A 23,298-nucleotide genomic window follows, 5' to 3' on the forward strand; every position below is an offset into this window, starting at 1 on the left:
TTTACTCAGTCCAGTACACCTCTGTCTCTCCTGTTGTGTTGGGCTGACCTTGGCTCTATCCCTTCTCAGCTGGGCAGGTGAGAGGAAATCTAACAAAAAGCTTATAGATTCAGATAAGAACAGGGAGAGATCAGTCAGGATTACTGTCACAGGCAAAACAGCCACAGCTTGGGGAAATTAGTTTATTACCACTGAAATCTGAGTAGGATAATGAGAAATAAAATCAAATGTTAAAACACTTCCCCCCCACTCATCCCTTCTTCCTGGGCCTAACTTTACTCAAGATTTTTTCTACCTCCTCCAACAATACAGTGCAGGGATGACACAGAATGGGGGTTGATGCCAGTTCATCATACATTGTCTCTGCCATTTCTTCCTCCTCATGGGCAGGACTCCTCAGACTCTTCCGCTGCTCCAGGGTGAAATCCCTCCCATGGGAGAGAGCCCTCAAAAAATTTCTCCAGACTGAGTCATTCACACAGGCCGAAGTTCTTCATGAACTGCTCCACCACAGATCTCTTCCATGGGGTGCAGTTCTTCAGGAACAGATTGTTCTAGTGTGGGATATCCCACGGGGTTGCAAGTCCTAATAGCAAATCTGCTCCAGTGTGAAGTTCTCCATAGGTTCTGCCAGGAGCCTACTTCAGTACGGTTCCCATGGGGCCAAGTCTCCCTTAGGTGCATCTACCTGCTGCAGCATGAGGTTCTCCAGAGGCTGCAGGTGAGTATCTGCTCCACTGGGGACCTCCATGAGGTCCAGCCTGCCTGACCGTGGTCTTCACCACAGATTGCAACAGAGCTCTGCTGTGGTGTCTGAAGTATTTTCTCCCCCTTCTTTTTAACTGACCTTGCTGTGTGCAGGGCGGTTTCCCTCATGATCTCATACCTTTCTCGAGCTAAAATTGCAGTTTTTATGCCTTTCTTGAGTACATAATCCCAAAGGTGCTATCACTGTCACTAATGGGCTCATCCTTGAAGAGCCATTGGAGCCAGCAGGCATTAGCTCTGTCAGATACAGGGGAAGCTTCCAGGAGCTTCTCACAGAAGCCATCCTTGTAGCCCACCTTGTTCTAAAACCTTGTCATTCAGACCCTTTACACTCATACTGGTCTTTTAATATGACGCACTGTAAAAGTGACTATTTCTCATAAATGATTATGAAAGAGCCTAAGGTGACTAGCTCAAATACAGAAGTCTAGTGTATACGTATATGAAAATTAGATGAGATTTCCAGTTCCATATATTAAGTGAATACTGCAAATGCAACGTGAAAGAAATTGCTGGAAAAACCTATCCTGAAGTACCAGACTATGAATAAGAAGTATGAGAGAACACAAGATACAGCAGGCAAGAAGATTCTGAGAAATGGAACAGGCAATTTTGAAACTGTTAATGGAAAAAAAAAAGTCACTGCAATAAAGTATGGGACAGAAGATAAAATAGTAACTAAGAACAATACAGTGATTATAGGGTATTGTTAAAGGACCAAATGAGAAGGTCAAATCTGGGGGAATGGAGAGGGTGCACAAAGGGATATAAATATATACAACTGGCAACTAATTTCTCCATGGCAAAAACAAGTTGTATGTTTCCTTGAATGCATATGACTCTGTTTTGAAAAATAAACAACCCAATTTTTGAATATGAATTAGTCTGTATTTTATTTTCTCTTTTTTCTTTCCTTTTTAAACAACATATGATCATATTTAGAGGCTGCTGCTCTTCATTTATCAATAACCACTGTATTGTGTTCTGCCAAAAACGGTGCATTTCCCTTTGTTGAACGGAGATAAAGATTTTTACTGTGTCAGGAGTACAAACATGAACATTATCTTGACCACAAATTAACAGATTGATTGGCAAGTAATCTAATTGCATCAAAGAGGCAAGGGAAAAATTCATTCATTATAGTATAGCATTTTCCCAAAAAGAAACTAAAAAAAAGATAACCTTTGTAAATCTACTGCATTTTGAATGAATGTTATATATTTGCTAAAAAATTCTAACTATAGTCTTATAAGTTTTTCACATTTTTATTTCAAATAATAAAGATATTGTCCTGAGTACATTTTTATACATATAAAAACATAATTACCAATAAAATACATAAATATATATTTATATAAACACTATAGTGACCTGCTATATGCATTTATAGTCTTGTGATATTATTTTTGAGGTAATTTACTTTAATCATATTTTATTATTTTATAATCATATTTATTATTTTATAATTTTTGAAATTGTATGCCACAGGCTGAAAACTGTACTTTTTATTTTCTACAAGTTTTAATATTTCAAAAGTGTAACTTTCTGATCTTAAATTTTTACTAATTTCTGCAGAAGTATAGGGAATTTCTGCATTAGAGAGTAGAGTAGGAAGTAAATAGAACATGGCTTCAAAAATAGTAATAATTTTGGTAGGTCCTCAGTACCTAGAAGGAGACTATGAAAACAAAGCTAGAGAGAGGCTTTCCCCAAGGGAGTGTAGCCATAGGACAGTAGGGGATGGCATTAAGCTGAAGGAGGGTAGGCTTAGATGAAATATTAGAAAGAAATTCTTTACTGCGAGGGTGGTGAGGCTCTGCAACAGGTTGCCCAAAGAATTTGTGGACGCTCCATCCCTGGAGGTGTATAAGCCCAGGTTGGAAGGTGCCCCTGCTCATGGCAGGGGGGTTGGAACTAGATTATCTTTAAGATCTCTTCAAACCCAACCACTCTATGTTTCTAGGACTGATCCTCATTTAGCAGAGGTTATTGTAGATACAGAGAAATGCAATCACTTGTAGAAACCAAATCAGTTTAGAATATATGATAAAAGTAAATAATAGAGTTGCAAGTATCAAGGGTTTTTTTTAACATTTAAAATCTAAAGTAATAAAATTACTTAGCTATCTTCAGACTCCTATCTAACTCTCCAAAAACAAACAAAGAAAAAAAAAACAAGGTGAAAATCTTTATTTTCTGTGGTGGTCAGCTGTAAAAAAAAAAAAAAAAAAAATTGGCTTGCTAGTCCTTTCCCTTCTGTGAATTTTCATTGCCTAATAACATGATTGTATTTGCTCTCCATTGTGTGAATTCTGCAAAGGGACTAGTAATTTACATCTATCTAGCTGCCTATTTTCATGAAAAATTTAGCAAAGTTTTTCAGAATGTGTCACTACTGCTAAATTTGCTAAAAGCCCAGCTAAAGATTCAAGAGGTGCTGGAGAAGGAAGAAGACAATCTGAAATTCTTAGTGATTGTATAGTCAATTCAGCATCAAGTCTCAACAGTGCAGTTCAGGGCTTCTTTTGCATTTTTGCTATACAAGTAATCATATGCACTGTGTTCTCCTAAGCATAATGTTTAATTTATATGACAATAATTTATGCTGTTGTTGAATTATTTAACTTTCAGGTAGTCTATGCTATAATGTAAGGAATGTGTTTTTCTTTGATTCTAACTGTTACAGTGTCATCACGATGAAAATAGCATGTTATGCATTTTATTACTGTATTTTTACATTGTGTGCTTTGAGAATTGTCACTTGATGCAAATACTTTTGCAGCCAATTAATTGCACGAGGTTCCTCAGCCATTTTGTATTTTCTTGTTGATTTTCTGTGCTGTTACTTCACTGAAGGTGTCCAGACACAGAAATGGTATTTGCCTTGTGTCAGCATGACATTAAAGGCCAACTCATTTTAGAATTAATATTTTAAAATTCTTTTGATAGAAATTTGGTCTGCTGAACTCAGATTTTTTCTTCATGTTATCTCTAAATACCTTCCTTTACTGAGTAAAAACATTGCATTAGCAAATCCTGTGTAATGCCATTGGTCCAGATGGAATTGCAAATCAATCCAGCAGTACACATCACATCGCACCATCTTCATAAACAGTGTGATCTACCAAGTATTGGATGAGAAGTGTTACAAGTGAATGTATATAAATATGTCCACATGCATTTATCAGGGTGTAGGGTCTTGAAAACAGGTCCTTGACAGCCATTCTCATATAATGGACTGGACAGGACAGCCCATTGCAGGTTTTTTATAAGGATGTCTCCTATGAGCAGCTACAAACAACCTTGTCCCTTTGGTGAACCACTCACATACTTTTCAAAGCCTCTTGGGTATTGTGTCTCTCTGTGGTGATAGAACATCACAAAAATGCTTAGGTACTACTGTTATGCTGCTAGATTGGCTACACAGTTCTAGTGCTTTTAGTTGGGGGTCAAGGTAAGCAAATAATTATATCTTGATTAGTACACTTTAATTTATGCTCGTAATAGACCTCAGCTCAAGCTACAGGAGTCAGAGTATGAAGATGCTTATATTGAGATAAGATGTTCATACTGATTTACTTTTGATATTTATTTTGTCTAGGCACTTCAATAGCATGATTCCATGATAATATGATATTTCATTTTTAACATGCTACCAATAAATATTTATCACAAATAATATCAGTATACCGATTTTAATTGCCTTTATCAGGAGAGTAGCTTGACAGCAACCATACATATTCAGCTTTTTTTTAACCCTGGCTAAGTTTTAAACTTAGTTAGATAGAATTTATAAAGCAAAATACTTCCATGTCTTGTATTTTGGAGGTGTCCCTACCAGTGGTAGAAGGGTTGCAACAAGATAATGATTAAAGACCCAAATAAAACAATTACTTGAATCTATATCCTGCTAGAGAGTTAATAGGGGAAGAAAGGATGAATATGGCAATAAAGAGAATCTTTTTCAGAATTCAGAATTCTGATTTCAGCAAGGTGATCTACTACAAAATCTGTCATCAGGGACCTCAGTTTTAATTGTGAGATTGCTGCATCTCTAAATACCTGCTCTTCAACTCAGCTCTGTTTCATTTTGGGAAGTGTCTGTAACAGCTGTAGTCATTCAGAGTGCTGTGACTCTTAATATCAACAAATGTATTGCAGCATCCTTATTTGAAAACAGTACTAAAAAGATGCATGGGTTTTTTTAAATTTATGATTAGCCCAGTTCTGTTACATTGCTTTTTTTCACAAGGTCATTATTACAAGATTTTGCATATGTTTTAACTCCTGGCAATTGAATCTTTCAAGTTTTCAAAAGCTGAGACCAAGCTAATGAAAATAAAAGATGAACATTTGGACCATGATTTGAATCATGTTTTAAATCTGAAGCAGTAAAATGGACACCAACCTGAGATTTTAAATTGACTATTAGACATGCATTATGATTTTCCAGGAAAAAGATCTATAATGACTTCTAGCACACATCTTTAATGTTTTGGATTTCTATCATAAACCAGAATGGCTCCAAAGATGCCATGACTACCTGTTGACTCAATTATGTGTAAAGTAAGAAGGATATATATTGTAGGCCTCAATGGCTCTAAATTCAAGGCTTTTTAAAAGAACCATTATGTATAACTTTTTTGATTCATGTTGAAGGGACAAAAAGCACAGATACTAAAAAACGTGTATGTGTATGTGTATGTGTATGTGTATGTGTAAGTGCATATATTCACTGTGAAATTTCTCATGGTGGGAAAGGAATACTGAAAAATGTACTTGCCAGAGCTCAATCTTTTAGGTAGAAGATCAGAGGAAACAGAGGTGACAGGGTAAAGCTTTTACCTTACTCACACTGATGTACATTGTGATCACCACTCCAGAGTGGATGTTGGCTACATCAACAGAAGTCAATAGTCCTTCCAGCCACTCTGTGCTGGTGTTAGTGCAGTGGCTGGGCTTCAACACACAGCAGTTCCACTGTGGGCACTTTGCTTCTATGCAATTTCATATGGGTGAATTAAAACATTTCCAGCACATCTCTGCAGGCAAGAGTCTTTGCAGGAAATCAGATCTGTCCACAGTCACCCACGTTATGCACGTTTCCTCTATTTTCTGGTATTGGTCTGAAAGTTATTGATCTGTGGCTAATGTCAAGACTTGTGACAATCAATTTGTGTTTACAATATCCTGGTTTCCATGGCTTTCTGCAGTCTGCACTGTACTCAGTGCAGACTCACTCACTGTACTCACTTACTGTACTCAGACCTAGGAGAGAGCACAGTATTCCCAGAATCACAAAGACAGTATCGGAGGCTGGAAGGCACCTCTGAATATAATCTAGTTCAAGTCCCCCCATGGAGAGCAAGGCCACCTGGACTGGGGTGATCAGAGCCATGTCCAGTTGAATTTTGAGTATCTTGGGATAGAGATCCCACAGCCTCCCTGAACAACCCTCAAACAGGTTGTTTGAGTATTCAATCAACCTTACAGTTTGAACTGTGAGTTTGAACTGTATTACTTCTATTTCAATTTATGCCAAATTTTCTTGTTATTTCTCTTTGTACCATTGAGAAGAGTCTGTCTCCATCTTCTTCACTTCCCTGTCAAGTATTTCTAAGCACTGATGATTCCCCTTGAACCTTCTCTACCCCAGGCTGAACATGCATTCTCAGTTTCCCTGGTATGTCTGGAACTCCAGTCCCTGAATAATTTTACTCTTTGTGGGACTCTGTCCATGTCTCTCATACTGGGGAGCTATCACTGGATTCAGTGCTCCAGGTGCAAGGGAACTGGTCTCTGTCTGGACATTATGCTGCTTTTTGCATTTCACCACCCTTCATTCATTTCACCTCCCAGCTCTTCAGTCACTTTTCAACACACATCACAGACTCGTCACTACCCCATACTTTATCAGTTTGTCTATGAGAGTGTTACTGGCTAAAGTGAAGAAGATATATTCAACTTCTACTTGAAAAACTTTGTTCATCACTCAAGCAGAACACTGAAACTCCTATTTCTAAATGCTTCTGTGGTGTAAAAATCTTTTCCTTCCAGTTCTGATTTTAGTTTTCCAAATTTGAATGTCTCTGTGAACTTTTCAAATGCAGGCAGACTTAATTTAAGTTTGATAAATTTTGGCAAATAAGGTAACAGAGCTGCCAAAGCAGTCATAAATTGGCTGAGAAAATGTCTTCAGAAGAGGTTAAGTCCTGCTTCTCTCTTCTGGTGAAGCAGCAGTCACAGTTCACATTCAGGAGTGCTGAATTCTAAAGTCTCTGCATAATTAAGCAACTACAGAAATCTTGACTCTGAAACCTTCTTGACTCTGAAACATTTTGCCATCATTTAGGGATTTTATAATGCAATAAAACACAAATTCTTATAGAAATGTAACTTTACAGAAGTAAAGAGATCACAAATATGCCACAGAAATTGTGCTTCTTATTTTGCACAGTGTTGGGTAAGAATACAGCCTGTTGTTTAGAGGTTTTACAAAAATGAGCATATGGAATTGCACATTTTAGGAAGAAATTTTGATGAACATTTGCCTTTTTCTTCAGTTCATAAAAGTAAATTATTTTAAGATCCATGCTCCTTGTAATCCAGTTGTCATCAGGCCAGAAGTTTCAAAGGACTAGACAATGAAAGTGTTATGCCTCTAAAGCTCTATACTGAATGTAACACAGAAAAATTAGTATGAAATCTTGCTTGATGGTTTAGACACTGAAGTGGTCTCATTCCAACATTTTTAAAGCTAAGATTAAAATAACTGAAGATGTACACATTGAAATCCATTCTCCATTGAATCGTGCAAAACTTAAAATAGTGCACCTGTTCTGAGGAAAAAAAATACAACTTTTAATCAGGTCAAGAGAGTTGAAAATAAAACAAAGGAGGTATTCTCTTTCTCCTGTTCTTGCTCTAGGTGTTCTACTAGATTATGTGCAGGAAAATTTAAAAAATATGAAGTGAATTCAAACAATACAAGTTCTTCACTGTTTTAGTTTTTCAATTTGCTTGGATGTTATGTTTCTATCTTGAAGCTATCATAGGATAACTGTATTGAATGATAGGAGAACATATTTTGGGACCACAAGAGGTTATCAAATCTAACAGACCTCTCAAGTCTGTCTTTAAAGGCAGTTATTTCCAAGGCTGTAAGTTTCACACCCTCTCCAGGCAAACATAAGCTCCCAGGATATAGCCTGTATCACCATGGTCTTCTTCACCAGGTACAGGGGAACTTTTGCACTTGTAGCCTATAATACTGTGGTGGTTTGACAGGAAATGTGTTTTTTGGGATGCTGTGTTTTGGGCCAATGGATATTCAGGCTTTAATAAATGGCCAGGTTAAATGCCAATATTACAGCCTGAATATCCATTGGCCCAAAACACAGCATCCCAAAAAACACATTTCCTGTCAAACCACCACAAATACCTTCTTCTTCTTCACTAGACTTGGTGTCTTCAAGTTTGAATCTCTCATTTTTCTTACACCTCCCTCTCTCTCTGTCTCCCTGTCTGCTGCTGTACAACATTTTCCCCTCTTCTTAAATATGTTACCACAGAGGCACCACCAATATTGCTAATTGCCTCAGCTTTACAATGGTGGAGATCCACCTTGGAGCATCCTGGAACTGGCTCCATGGAGACAGCCCCTGACATCTACAGAGACCACTTCTGCAGCCTCCTGATACCAAATCTTGCCACACTAACTCACTACAATGTTCATTTGTGCCTTTTTTTCTTGATGGCTTTCACATCCTGCCAGCTACGCTCTTATCCTGAGAAGCTCCTCCAAACTAAGAGGTGTAAATTGATCCCAAAGGAATTGCTAACTCTTCCTCTCTGCAGGCACTGTCTGTCAGATGACACTGGGTGCTCTGGTTAGGATTCTTCCTGACTACCACCACTACGTGATTTTCACAGAATAGAAACAAACTTCTTTTATACAGTAAAATATCAACAGATAAATAAAACAAGTGCCACTTCAAATACTTAGTTACTCATTTGGAGTGAGTGGATGTGTGGTGCTTTGTGAGTTAAAACACAACAGGTTTACCAGGTGGGTTAAAACACAACATTGCCATTATTTTATATATTTCCATAAATATTTGTTTTTAAATTACAATAATTTAATTATATTTTTTCTGTGGTTCAGAGGCAAAACTGCAAAACCAGGTGAAAAATCAGCCACTGTCAAGTTCATAGTTTGATGTAGTTTATCTCAAGAAATGAAAAAAAACCCAACAAAATCCATGAGATCATCAGTAATTTCTAAAATCTCAAGTATTATGTTATTTATCATCTTTCACATTTTTCATGCTTGGTTTAAAGACAAGTTTTAAAGACAAAATTACATTTATAAATCATAGTAAAAGACATTTTTCCCTGTAGATATTAAAAATAATGAGAAATAAAAATAGTTGAATTTCAAGTTGATGAATTGATGTATTTACTTCTAGGTATTTTTTTTCCTTTTCTTTGTTGAAGCAATCAAGTAAAGTAATTTCTACTTTCCTCTTTATTCCATTTTTAATGAATTTACTCTTATTTCTTCTGCCCCTCAGCAACTCAAACAGTAAATATTAGGGTTGAGAACCATGAAATCTAAATGAGTATCTTAATGCTGCAGAGCTTCTAAGCTTTATTGTTTCACAAAGCAATAGGAAATAGTTTGATTATCAAGAAATCTTTATATATTTTTCTGTTGAGCTTATATTCATACAAGGCCTGCCCAAATATTTTAATTTAAATTATATTGGTTTGCAAGCGATAAAAACACTAATCTTTTCCCAAAGCTCATTTTATGTGACAAAAAAATGTAATTAATTTTTTTTGTCAGAAGACAGCAGTAAAGGCACAGTTGATTGATATACAGACTGGTTATTTTTGTTAAAAAAAATCTTGTGAATTAATCCACTAATTTCACATCCTGGTCTACTAAAACAGAAAATTTAAAAAAGTAATTCTATGTACATTTTTAACCAAATATATAGGTAAGAGTTCAGGAGGCTGCACCCTTTGGGGCTTTTTTGTTTGTTTGTTTGTTTGTTTGTTTTGTTTTGTTTTGTTTTTTTCTTTGTGTTTTGTTTTGTTTTTGAAAAAAGACAAAGTAGTGGCTTTATGTGCCAAGACTTTACTTGTGTTTAAATGTTTCCTTCCTTCTTTATAGAATAAACAACAATAAATGAGACCTCTGTGCACCATTTACTAGAAAACAGCTACTTTTCTTAGCAATACAGAAGAGTCCAACTTGCCTAAATAACACCCATAACATGACGTTTCCTTGGAAAAAAAGGGGAAACTCTTAGGATATCACTGAACTTTTATTTATTGCCAGGTAACAAAAGCGTTTTACAAAAGAAGACAAGATGTTAGAGCACTTAAGCACATAGAGAACAGCAATTTCCTCTGCTTTCACCTTGGCTCCATCTGTCCCTTCCCCTTGCTCCTGCCACACCTCACCTTCCTTTGGCCATCGACCTGCGGTGAGGGGACAACGCCCACAGCTCTCCTTTGTCCCTCATCCTTTGCTGTGTCCTCATAGAATCGTGTCTTCCCCTGCTGCTCTTGGTGCCCTTGGTGCCGCCCTGTGCCTTCTTTGCCACCTTTGGTGCCCTTCATGCCCAGCTCTACCTCCCCTGCTGCCCTTGGTGCCCCGCTGAGCCTCCCCTGCCTCCCTCAGTGCCCTTGGTGCCCCGCTGAGCCTCCCCTGCCTCCCTCAGTGCCCTTGGTGCCCCGCTGAGCCTCCCCTGCTGCCCTCAGTGCCCTTGGTGCCCCGCTGAGCCTCCCCTGCTGCCCTCAGTGCCCTTGGTGCCCAGCTGAGCCTCCCCTGCCTCCCTCAGTGCCCTTGGTGCCCCGCTGAGCCTCCCCTGCTGCCCTCAGTGCCCTTGGTGCCCCGCTGAGCCTCCCCTGCCTCCCTCGGTGCCCTTGGTGCCCCGCTGAGCCTCCCCTGCCTCCCTCAGTGCCCTTGGTGCCCCGCTGAGCCTCCCCTGCCTCCCTCGGTGCCCTTGGTGCCCCGCTGAGCCTCCCCTGCCGCCCTTGCTGCCCTTGGTGCCCGCTGCCCTCAGCGGGGCCAGGCCGCAGCGCCGGTGGGGCAGTGCCAGGCCTGGGCCGTGCATGTCTGCCTTCCTCATGGGTCACCCTGTGTTGCCCAATCCCGGCCTTCAGGCAGGCACAGGCTGTGTAGATATTGCAGTGTTTTCCTCTGGCATAGGTAGTTTTTATGGTTCCAGCTCAGCGGTGGTAGGTGGGAAGGCAATTTATTCTGTTTAACCTATCTTCAAGCACCATTTAAACTCCTCACCTCTTTAGCTACAGATGCATTATTTGATTTTTTTATTTTTTGCTGGCTGTCAAATCTGTATAAATTTTACTGGTATACAGCACAAAAATGCAAAGTGAGAGATTTGAGGATGTGAATCGTGTCAATTTGTAGTCATCACTGTGTTTATTTGGAATTTAAAATCTGTGAGTTTTACAAATCGATACCGAAAATAAGACTTCCATTTGTCCTCAAGAACTGTTTTGTGTCCCTCTACTCAAAAGCTGGATGAACTTTATGTAAGTCAAAGATGAAAAATTTTCTGCAAAGCTATCCTGAAAGATTTTCAGTTGATGGATGTTTTTTAATCTTTATATTTCAATTTCTAGAATCTGTAGGGTTATTCTTTGTGCATAAATTATGAGGAAAGGCTGAAATATTTTCATTGCTATAGATTTGTAGAAAAAGTCAACGTATAAGTGTTTCTCAGATATTATATATTTATATATCTATCTTGCATTCTATTTTGGAGTTTCTAGAATGTATCAAAATATTATATAAAGTAAATATAATAGACATTATACTATAGACACTGATCTCTATACTGTCCAGATCCATTCTTTTAATCTCTGACTCTAAACATTACATTGAAGAGCTAGTTTTTATTTAGCAGAGCAAGATCTTGCTATCCTAATGAGAAGGTCTTTGACCCAGGTCCACTGGGTTTTTGTGGCTTTACCAAAGCTTGAAGGCTTATTGAGGAGCAGAGGATCAGAGTACACACAGAACAGACTGATGAGGGATTTCCTTGTGCTCTTTTTGATGAAGTGGGGTGACCAGAAACAGCTCTCAACTGTCTGTACGCAAGCAAATGTGGCACAAGAAGCCCAAGAATTGCAAATTTACATGTGATCAGAGATGAATGACATAATTAAAATCACAGAGCCACAGCAAAACAGTTGGCACTGCTGGAGTTTTGCAATAGACATATAGAGACTCTCCAAGAAAAGTGGGCAGGAAACAAAAGCAGCAAGTGTTTGTGCAAAGGAGGAAGCAGAGGGAACTGGCATTGCCTATAGAACTTCCTAAAGATATTTTTGTGCCTATGTAATCTATTACTGTGCTCATTAGCAAGTTTCATAATCACACCATAATACTACAGACTTTAAAACTGAGTTTAACTTTTTAAGGTGCTTTTCACTTTAGCTTGTATATTTTCTATTCTGCCAATTGTAGCACAGCCAATGAAGAAACAGAATAAGAAACTAAATTGAAGCTGGTTTTTTTTTTGTGAAGGCAGTATAGGATGTGTGGAAAATGTAATGTTTAGTTTGCTATAAATATCTAGATAGATAAGATGATGTGATACATTGTGTATCACATCATTTTATCAGATTAAAGCTTGATCTACCATACAATCTCATGGAATTCTCAATGAAATCCACAAATTTGCATGTTTTATAAATCACTGATGACATTGCCTGTCTTTGATCATCCATTTTACTGTTCAATATTTATGTAATATTATTGTATCACTGAAAGCTACAAAAATAAGCAGGAAATTAAATAAGACATAAGTAGAGAAATATATTTTCAAAATTTATTATGAAAAATGAACAGTGAATAGCAAAACAGGAATTAAAAAAGATAAAATTTGATGAAATCGGATTTCACTGGAGATTATTTGAAGTTGTAGACATTTCACTTCTTTTTCCTTCTTTTTAATGGGCATTTAATCATAAGATTGTAAAAGCAAAAAAAAAAAGAAGAGCGATAAGAAACTGCAGGTATCTATGAACATAAATAGAAACAATCTATGCCCACAAAAAGAAAAACAAACACCAAAACCCCAAAACATTACTTTCATAATCATTACTCATCATGATATCAGTGATACTCCCTCTGCACAAGAGCCCTTATGCATATTCAAACAGAGATCTTAATTTAAATTCATAATACCTTGAAAAGCTTTTTAATGCCAAGTCCCCTCTTGCATATCACTTTGAACAAACTTCCCCTTTCAGCATATGGTTAAGATCAGAGAAATATGTTGGGGAAAATGACATTTTGGCAGTAAGTGTATGTTTTGCATTTATGCCTTCATATCACATTTGCAAAATGGCTATTGGATAAAATTTCCCAGTACATGACCAATTCAATTTAATTTGAAAGTATGTAGTATGAATTTTAAAAGTAGATTTTGAAATAAATCAGTATTAGCAATGTAATTGTAATTGAACAATGTCAGACTATCAAGTCTTAACTGAAGTGTTGTCTTCTCACAATTTCTGTGAGTGTTTTTCTTCATTTTTGCTAACTGGAAATTAAAAGGATAGGGATGCACACAATTCTTTCAAGGTATTTAGGTGCTTTACTGCTGTTTAGTTACTACATTTTTACTGTAGTGATCGTAGTGTGCATTGGGTGTGGAAACATGCAGCACATACACACACAACATAACTACATCCTTAAATTCTCTTGATAACCAACAAACAGATAAATGCATTCTCATTAACTACTATCTTCCATCCTTTCACAGAGAGATATCATTTTGCCATTTCATGGACTTCATCCTCCCCTCCAGATGTTCAAAAATAGTCCATGATTTGGGATCCATTCATCAGGATGGGTGCCTATGAAGGAGAAGCATCACACTTGATGATTGGGCACCAGCACCAGCCAGATCCGGGTCACTGCCACACTGTCCTTGCTCCTCACAAAATTCATTCTTCATAGGTTCATGTTATTCCTGCTGTTTTACTCCCTGCAACATAAAACTTGCACCACAGATTATTTTTTCCCCCAGATTAAATGTCCTTGAGGCACACACTGGGTTTCCCCATCCTGCTGCTTTAGCCACCAATTATACTGTGGTCCTTGAGCAAAGACAATCCCATGAAAGGGCTTGTCTTTTCCCATGGAAAAAGAGGGTTAGGCCCTTAAGTATCTTTGAGGACTCCTAACTTGGTAGTTTGTTAGAGGTAATTCAGAAAGTTACAGAAAGGCAGGGAAAGAGATTGTTGTGAATCTGTACCAAAATCACAGCAAATATTATCTTTCCTCTCTTCCTTGTTCACATCTCCTTACTGAGCTTGTTGCACATTGATGAAGATCAGCCACTGTTACTCTTTATAAATGTTCCCGCACCAGTTATTCTTTTATTTGCAACATTTCATAGCTGACATCTAAGAAATTATGCTGCTTCAATTGTGATAGAAATAGGGGTGCTAAAAGCAGGTTGCACAAAATACAATGACTACATTTTCTTTAATTTGTCAGGGTCTTGTACACTATGAAGTTAGTGGTAGAACTCCTGTCAACAGTGTTTTTCAATTTACTTGAAAATCAAATCTTTTTTTATACTGTCTTCACAACTTAAGGCACCAAACATTTGCATGGGCATAATGCTTTTCAGTCTTCTCACAGATGGGAGCTTTTACCTATGGGGATCTGATTGCAAAACTTGAACCAAGCAGATTATATTGTAGGCAGAGGAAAATAAAAACACAGTACAGTAATTCTGTTATTTATTGTTTTAATGCTTGCAATACACCAAGATGAGTGTGCTTTTGGTTATATATGCAACACTTAAATGTAGATGATAATAATTGTATTTGTAGGAAATTTGCTACATGAATCAGAATAAAAACTGTGATGATTTGTTTGGGCCATTTTGCTGATGGTAGCAAAATCACACTTTGGAAAAATTCCTAAACAACTGTGACTCAGAATAAACTGTACACTCATTGGTATTGTTCATATTTTTAAACAGTGCCACACTAATTTTTTAAGTTTTGGTATACTATAGCAACATTGTTAGTAAACAGTTTGTTGTATTTCTCAGAACTAAGATAGATTTCTCTATAATTAATTTGTGAAAAGCAGAACATGAATTCTGCAATACAGTAGGAAAGTTTGCTACTGTAAATTAGCAATTTAAAATTATTTTTCTGAATGTCTGTAATGCAGGAAAACATTATATTCTTATTTATTTATATTTTTTTTTATTCCTTTCACAGTATGGGGCCAGAATCTGTGATGTGATGAGGTTTCTCAGTTTTATTATATTTAGTAGATTCAAAGTGCTTTGCCAAATTAGTAGGAATACATTTGAAATATGTTTTTACTTTGTGTTTGGGTGTTTTGTTTTGTTTTTTTAATCTGGCCATGGCATAATTTAGCAGAATTTTTAAAAGACAAAACCTGGTATTTTAAACTTGTAAACTGCTGTAAGAAAGTCATGAATTTTTTTCTTTCTGTTAGAAGTGAGCCATTATGTGTGTCAGAATTCTTTAAACTTTTTGTTCTGTGATCCTATACGCCTTAAAGTTGCTTTTTTGGGGTTTTTTTTTCCTATCGTTATCATTCGTTTTTCATCAATATTGATTGGATTTTCAGACTCTGAGGCAAATTTTATTCATACTAGCACTCTAATTGAGCAGAAATGACCTTCAAATATGCTCCAAACATTTGGGTAATAAACTGAATAAGTAATGCAATATGGTATTTCCATTCAAGTTATTTGAAAGATATTTCCATTTTTGAAAGAAAAAGCACTAAATTTACAATTAATTTTATTAGCTCACAGAAATAATTTTAACATAAGATCCTTAAAAGTAATTTTTGAGTTATTAGGCATATATATGCTACTAATAAAAAAGATACAGAACACCAATTATTTGAGAATTGTTTCATCATAGAATAAGTTCTTTTAGAACTGATTTTGTGAATATCCAATGTTTTCCTGGTATATCCAGTCTAAGATCACGTGCTAAAAAATAGAGTAATTTTGGTTTTAGAGCACTGTTAAAAAAAAAAAATCATTGTGATAATTGATCAAATAGTTCACAGTTTCATATGACATGACAAATTTATTCCTATGGTAAAATTGCAAATATTTGATTATTAAAACTTATTACACTGATGTAAACATCTTAATTGTGAAAGCATCTTGCATCTGGCATTAAGAAATCACTCATGAATGGCTTTGTTTTGAAAACTGATCAGCTGTTTGAAAATGAGAAAATGATTTCTCAAGACTAAACCTTATGACTAGATACTCACTAAAATAAAATATGACAATACAATTGGTATATAATGTGTAAGATTTTCATGCTTCTTTTCTCAGTATAACGTGACTACTGCACTTCATGTGTCAGACTGTTTATGATAGGGATTAAACTCAAGTTGATTCATGAAAGTATTTTTGGTTAAAGCAAAAGAAGAAATAGTGACATTTTTGCATGCTAGTGTAAATTGAAACAATGCTAATCAAAATTTATACTTATTAATATATAGTAAATTATAAAAATATGTGCTGGCACAAGAATAATCATCCTTAAGTAATTGGTAACTTGAAGCAATTACTTTTTTAGCACCCTCATTTCGGAGCAGAATTCCAAGTCAAGCATGTTAAAAAATTTTAAGCAATTGTTCACCTAAACAGTAATGAATTTCTATTCTCAGAAAGAAAGTATACATTTTTAAGGGGTGATTTTAATGTTGTTGGTTTTTTTTTCTTTTTTACAGCTGAGGATGCTTGTGGAGGAACTATGAGAGGATCAAGTGGAATCATCTCGAGCCCCAACTTTCCTAATGAATATCATAATAATGCAGATTGCACATGGACAATTGTGGCAGAGCCTGGTGATACTATCTCACTCATATTTACAGATTTCCAAATGGAAGAAAAATATGATTATTTGGAAATAGAAGGTTCTGAACCACCTACAATAGGGTAAGTCAAAAATTGAAACTTTAATGTGATAAAAAAGATGATGAAATGTGAAAATACATCTTTTTGTTACTTTTCCTTTTGTGAATATGTAGTCTTGCTAAAAAAAACCCTTCACAGTAATAATTGTGACATGCCATAAATGTTGATATTCCAATTGCAGCTGTAAAATGGTTTTTAAATATATTGTGAAGATGTAGCATCAAGATGAAGGGCACTGTAGACTCATTTACCTAATTGTGTCTAACCATTTAACCATTATTATAGGGAAAATGTTTATATTTAGAAACAGACTGGAATGGACTGTTGCACTTGTAAAGATTGGTGAAGGCTTCACAGAGTTTCATAATGTCAGAAAGTGAATGGCGTGGAGGCTTTCAGCACAGAGCTAGGGGGAATTGGCCACACCTGATGGTCATGGGCTGCCTCTGGAGGAGGTTCTGTACAGAGAAGTGTATGCATGGTCTCTAAATAATGTGAGTATGGTTGGTGATACACTTACCTAGAAATATCCATCCTGATCTGTAAAACCAAACACCCTTAGCTGAGTAGTTGCAGTACTTTTTGACACTGCTTTTACCCCAAATATAGCATTTTCAATGAGAGTTTATGACTGGTTTTTTGTTTGTTGACTTAGCAGTAGGAACAATATTTTTGCTAGTCTGACTTTGTCAATTCTTAATCTCAGTGTAGATGTGTTATGTAGGTGTTGTAACACAAGAACAAGAAATATAGTAAATAACCTCTTTCAAGATCAGATTCCATTAAATAGGAAAAATAAGTTTTATACATTAAATATAAATTTTGTGGCTTTCTGGTCTGGTAGTTTTATGGTAACAGCATCACGCTACTCAAGAAACATGTCAATATGACAAATCCTTTTGTTTATTTTATTGGTTTAAATAAGCTATTGATTCACAGAAAAGGAGTTGTATACAAACCCATAAATCACAGTTATGCTCTCCAGTAAAATTTTGGTCTCTTAACTGGCTCATGAAGATTTCTGGAGGTTCTGTATGACAGAAGCATGTGAACAATAGGTGATACAAGTGGTTGGCTAGATACATTACGGTCAGTAGAGTCTGGTTTTCTTCATATCAATGTAAAGCCCTTCCAACTGTAACAGACCAAACAAAATGGTTTTGATTTTATAATAAGGAAAGATCTAAAATTAGATAATTATATTGTTTTAAAAGCATCAGACTAGGTTTCTATAAGTGTTGCATATAAGTAATATATTTTTACTGCTTCAGAGTGTAATAAAAGTCTAAGATTTAGCAAATAGTGTTTTCCTAATTTGAGTTAATTTATACTGCCACCTACATAGTTAATTACCTGTATTAGGAATAATTGCCATTGAGTTTTTCAAGCTCTTAAACTGAAATCTTTTGAACTAGCTGTCAGCTAAAATAAATTTTAAATAATAACTTATAATAATTAGTGAGGTAACACCAATGATATACAGACATTATGAATCACTTGAATAGCTAAATGTACATTACATTTTTCTTAAATGTGTTTTATTTATTCATTTATGAGCTACAGACAATTATTTCATTTTTTGTTCTATAAATACAAGGCTGTATTCAAATGATATAATAAGATTACTTTATATATGGGAATTCCCATTATGTGTTTGCAAAACATGAAAATTTACAATGCTAATTTAATAATTGCTCATGTAGAGAAACAGACTGAGAGCATATTCTTTTTTTAGCTTGTCATTTATATTCCCTAAATAGGACTGATGTGTTCAATTACGGAAAAGTATCCCCCCATATGTTGGGAAAAACAGCTTTGGAAAGCTTAATTAACAGCAATTTGTTAATTAGATTTAGAGTGGTAATATTATATATGCCCTTAGACTATAGTTAATCTAAAACTAAACCCATGTTCTTTATCTTTCATTCTGGAAAGAAATATTTACCTAATTTTCAAAATTACTAAAAACTTACTGGTTGATCTGGATAATGAGTATTATAAAATTTTCCTAGAAAATTTGGTGCTTTATATGACTATTACACCTATTGATTTAAAAGAACCCCTCAAACTTTTCTTCTGAACATCTGCTGTGTAAAAAAATATTTTTTATTTTAGAAATAAAAAATACTTTTTTTTTCTAACTGAAATAAAGAGCCAGATTGTGCATCAAGTGGATAGACTGGTGCTATCCATTAGACAAGACTTGAAATTCTTTATGAAGTGCTAACTTTCTATAGTTTTGTAGTCAGTTGTTATAATATTTCAGTTTTGGCAGTCTTTTCTCTCAAGAAAATCTTGATAGGCCATTTTCATTTAAATAGTAGTAAAAAGTTATGTAGATGCCCTTCAGAGTTCTTGTTGTCATGTTGCTTATTCTAACATTTGCCATCTTGAGTTGAATAATAGCATTTCTTAAATTTTGGAAGTGAAACTGAAGGAAAATTATTTGAGGAAATTATTTTACCTATTTTTTTCAATAAACAAAAACCTGAAAGTTAATAAGATCTAGTGAAACGTTCCTTTTTGTCTACCAAAAACTAGGCTGTGCCAAACCAATACACAAGTTGACAGCTGTTCTTCCTCCATATTTGGAGGGCTTGTTTGTTAATTAGCATTTCCTGACTCTAAATTCCATTTTACTAGTGCTGTGAAAGAACAAAATTATAAACAGAACCTGTAAGAAATATTAGTGAAGAATATACTAACGAGTGGTAATTAAAGTGAGGGTGAGTAGGCAGATAAAATCTGTTATGGAAAAGGGTATTTTCTGGGGTTGTTTTTCTTTGTGTGGAAAATGCAGTTATCCATGTTAGATAGATATATGGTCACTTTTATTGCCAGTTTGGTTGCAACAAAAATTAGGAGGCATTTAAAAATTAAGTGTACTGTCATGACAATTAATCTTCAACAGACACATGCATTAATAAAACAGATTCTCAATCAGAACTTTTTACCAAAGTGGTTATTATATTTATCCAGTGCCCAAACAGGTTAGAGTTATTTTCAGTTAATGTACTTGATTAAATAATGCTCATATCAAAGGTTACAGAGGAAAATCTCTGCCTGACATAAATATGGCAGCACAGGGATGAAAATCACACCTCAATAGTACAAGTACCAATGAAAGTAACAATATGCTGAAGGAAAAAGACTAAAACATACAAGACAAGAAGCAGAGGTTCTCATAAGAAGAGATTAAAATAGGAGGGAAAAAAATCCCATCTAAGGCCCAGCATTTATTTTCTTGAAAAATCACTTCCACTTAGAAAGTGACAAATATAACAATCTCTGTTTTAGTAACAAAGACTGTTGACACAGCTTTAGATAATTATTACTGTTTTCTCACTAATGCAAAGTCTTTAAATCTGTGTTTAATGCTAAGACGAAGGACTCAGGAAGGTAAGGTTTATGAGCAATATGATTTTAATAAGTATGCTAAAAGCCCCAGATGAAAGTTTTTAATCTGATAACAGTTGAATTTAAATTTAAATAATAGTAGCAAAATTGATTCTGCTTATCATAGGAAAAATTATTTCAGAAGAATGTCGTGGTTGTAGCCAAATAGGTAGAAAATTTTATTCATTTAATAGAGCAAGCAAAGTGCAGTCAGAAAAACCTCCTGTAATTATCAGAGTGTTTGTTTACTGATAGTGGATAGAATTAATTTTTACTGGATTTAATTGCAAAAACAAAATAAAACAGACAAACAAATAAAAAAACCCCACACATTAAAAAATGAACAAAAGAAAACCTAAAAAACCAATAAAAAGTCACTGCAAAAATCAGCCAAGTTTTGGAGGGCCTAAATCCTTTTCTTCTAATACAGGGAACAGAAGTTAACAGAGATAATGCTTAACTGTGGAACAGGAAGAGCAAAAAATCAGGAATAGGATGAATACCAATGCTAAAAATATTATCTGGTTTGAGCCTTTGATAATCTGTCCATAGTTTGTTATCATTTTTACCTTTTTCTGAAGGACTGAGAACAAAAATGAAGTTCTTGGCTTTCTTGGAAACAAAAGCTTTCCACAGAAGCGAGGTGTTTCTGTCCTTTGCCTTTGCTGTTTACTTCTGTAATTTAATTTTTTTCTTGGCGATTCAGCAATTTAACCTGTGGCATTTCCATGGGGTCATTTGGAACCCTCCTAGAAGCATTCTGTAAGGTGTAGGGTTCAGGCACAATGAGTGTTTAAGAGGGGAATTTGTTAAGTGACTGTGGAGGTTAATGACATGTTCTTCATTGTTCTATTGTGTGATTCTATCTGGCAATCATCATCTGAAAAGGACTTTGGAACTAGTTTTACATCTGGCACGCTCAAATTCTTACTGAAACATGAGAAAGGATTTGAATGTAAGAGAGGAATAAGATATCAAATCATATATTTAATGGTAGAGGCGGAGACTTTTCTTGTGTTATTTTCTACTACTTGTTCTTTTGTGTTTCTGAAGAAATAGAAGGGCCCCCCATAGTGAGTACTCTGTTTTGTTGGGGTTTTCTGCATTAATTTCTCAGGTTTTAGTTCAAAGTGCAGCTACAAATGTGTCTCAAACTTTGCAGCCAGAATAGACACAATAAACATGAGTTACATGATGAAGATCTGTAACTTAAGGGTAGACACCTTGCAGTCTATGCTTCTTATAAAAGTTACTTTGTGGCATTTCAATTTAGTGCTCAGTAAAAGGAGTATATGATTCCTAGAAATTGTCATAACCATGGAAATAGAAATCAATCAAGCTGTAAATCCAGAGTTTAATCCTGGAATTCAATATGTAATGTACGTGTCCACATAACCGGCTTGTAAGGAAACACAAGACAGAATGACAAAATTTTATAAGCAGGATAGTTCTGCATGGAAGGGAACTCAGGAGCAGACTTGTCCAATCTACTGCTGAAAGCAGACTCAGCTTTTAGGCAAGGCAAGGTTACTCAGGCCTTTATCCAAATATGGAGTCTAAACAATCTGTGTGGACAATGTTCTTAATTTCCTGACTGTCCTCATGGGAGGAAAAGCTTTTCCATTTTTTCCTAATTTAGAAATCATTGTTTTCAGTCAGAAACAACACAAAGAATTTATTATTACCAATTACCTGTTTGAGGTCCAAACATCTCCTGAGTTCTCTTTCTTCCTTATGGATAGGCAGTGGTATGGCCTTTCTCCTGCGCAGGTTGGCTGATATGGCCAATCCTAGCTCATGGGTTGAAGATCTTCCTTCATCAGGCTCAAGTTGTCCCATTCATCTCACAGGAATATGTACAGGAGCAGAGATATGATTTGTCCTGTCATCCTCTAGAATACTAAATGCTAAAGCTTATCTGGCACATGTGATTTATAACTATATAGTGGAGTCAAGCCTCAGTGAGAAAACTATCTATTAAATTCCAGCATGTATTTGCATCAGACAAGTCAGGTGCAGGCACAGAATCCCCTTGGCTCACTGTGATACAAATGAACAATTTACATGGTCACTGTGATGCTGCTTTTGAAAAAAAACGTGTCCCCACTTCTATTTCTGACTCATCCCCTACCTGGTGTTGGCTCAGGCATTTACCCAGTCACAAAGGAACTGCACCAGGAAGTGACACATGTTAAAACCAAGCTTTTTTTTCCCTTGTGTTAGTGAGCAGGAAACACAAGAGTTGAAGGCCACAGCAAGGCAAATAGGGAGGGGAATATTGTTTCTTGAAGAAATAGAACAACTTTATTGTCAAAATAAAGCCTGATCTGTTGTCTCCTCCGGTACTTGCATGTTGAATAACGGTACCTATGCAAAGATCTACTTTTTTTTTCCCTTTTGCAGTAGGTTCAGAACTTCAGAATAAAATAACTTCACAGAGTTATTTTATTTCCTTTATACATTTTTTATACTGTATCCTTAATTTAATGCATTCTTGCGATGGTATGAAATATTTTATTTTGATTAATACATAATGTCAGGAAGACAGTATTAGGTTGTTGCTGTTGCAAAAGGTGGTTAAAAGCACTTGAGGAAACTTTTCTGAAGTTCTTCTGTTCCTAATTTCTTACACTTCCTATGTTCAGGAGCACTGCAAAAGGAAACGTTTGTAAACCTTTTCTGAAGCCACGTGTTTTCATTATTCTGATAGTACTTTTTAATATGCATGAAGTTATTCTCATCTGGAGTCAGATATTCAGGAGTTATCAAATGAGCAGTTATACATTGGATGGGCTTTTTATGTACATTCTTCTCAACAGAGCTAGGATTATATTATTTCACAAAGTCTTATCAACATTCAGAAGTAAATTGAAAAACATTTCTCTTGAATCTTTTTATGCAAGAACAGTACTCTGGTTTTCCCACATCCCTCTTAGACAAAGACTACTGCTTTTGTGCTTCCATGGGTCACTTTTATCCTCCTTTGATGAAAGAGATAGAGTGCTTCCAGTGTGGCTTATTTGTAACTCTGCTTTGTAGAAACCAGGTAAATAATAGTCTAGACCTGCAGGATTTTGCTAATGAATACTTTAAAAGTGTAACAAAAAGAAAGAAAAGTAGGAATAGAAAATTGGAAGTCTCTTACAGC

General features: G+C 35.7%; 1 protein-coding gene across 1 annotated transcript in view; it reads left to right on the forward strand.

Annotated features, from left to right (window-relative positions):
- The window catches only part of CSMD3 (CUB and Sushi multiple domains 3), a 597,171-nt gene that overhangs the window by 170,705 nt on the left and 403,168 nt on the right, over positions 1-23,298 (forward strand). The window contains exon 5 of the mRNA XM_066565891.1: positions 16,568-16,775. Coding sequence (XP_066421988.1) covers positions 16,568-16,775 — 208 coding nt within the window. The remainder of the gene's footprint in view (positions 1-16,567; positions 16,776-23,298) is intronic.

Source organism: Molothrus aeneus, chromosome 1, assembly GCF_037042795.1.
Source record: "Molothrus aeneus isolate 106 chromosome 1, BPBGC_Maene_1.0, whole genome shotgun sequence".
NCBI classification, from domain to species: domain Eukaryota; kingdom Metazoa; phylum Chordata; class Aves; order Passeriformes; family Icteridae; genus Molothrus; species Molothrus aeneus.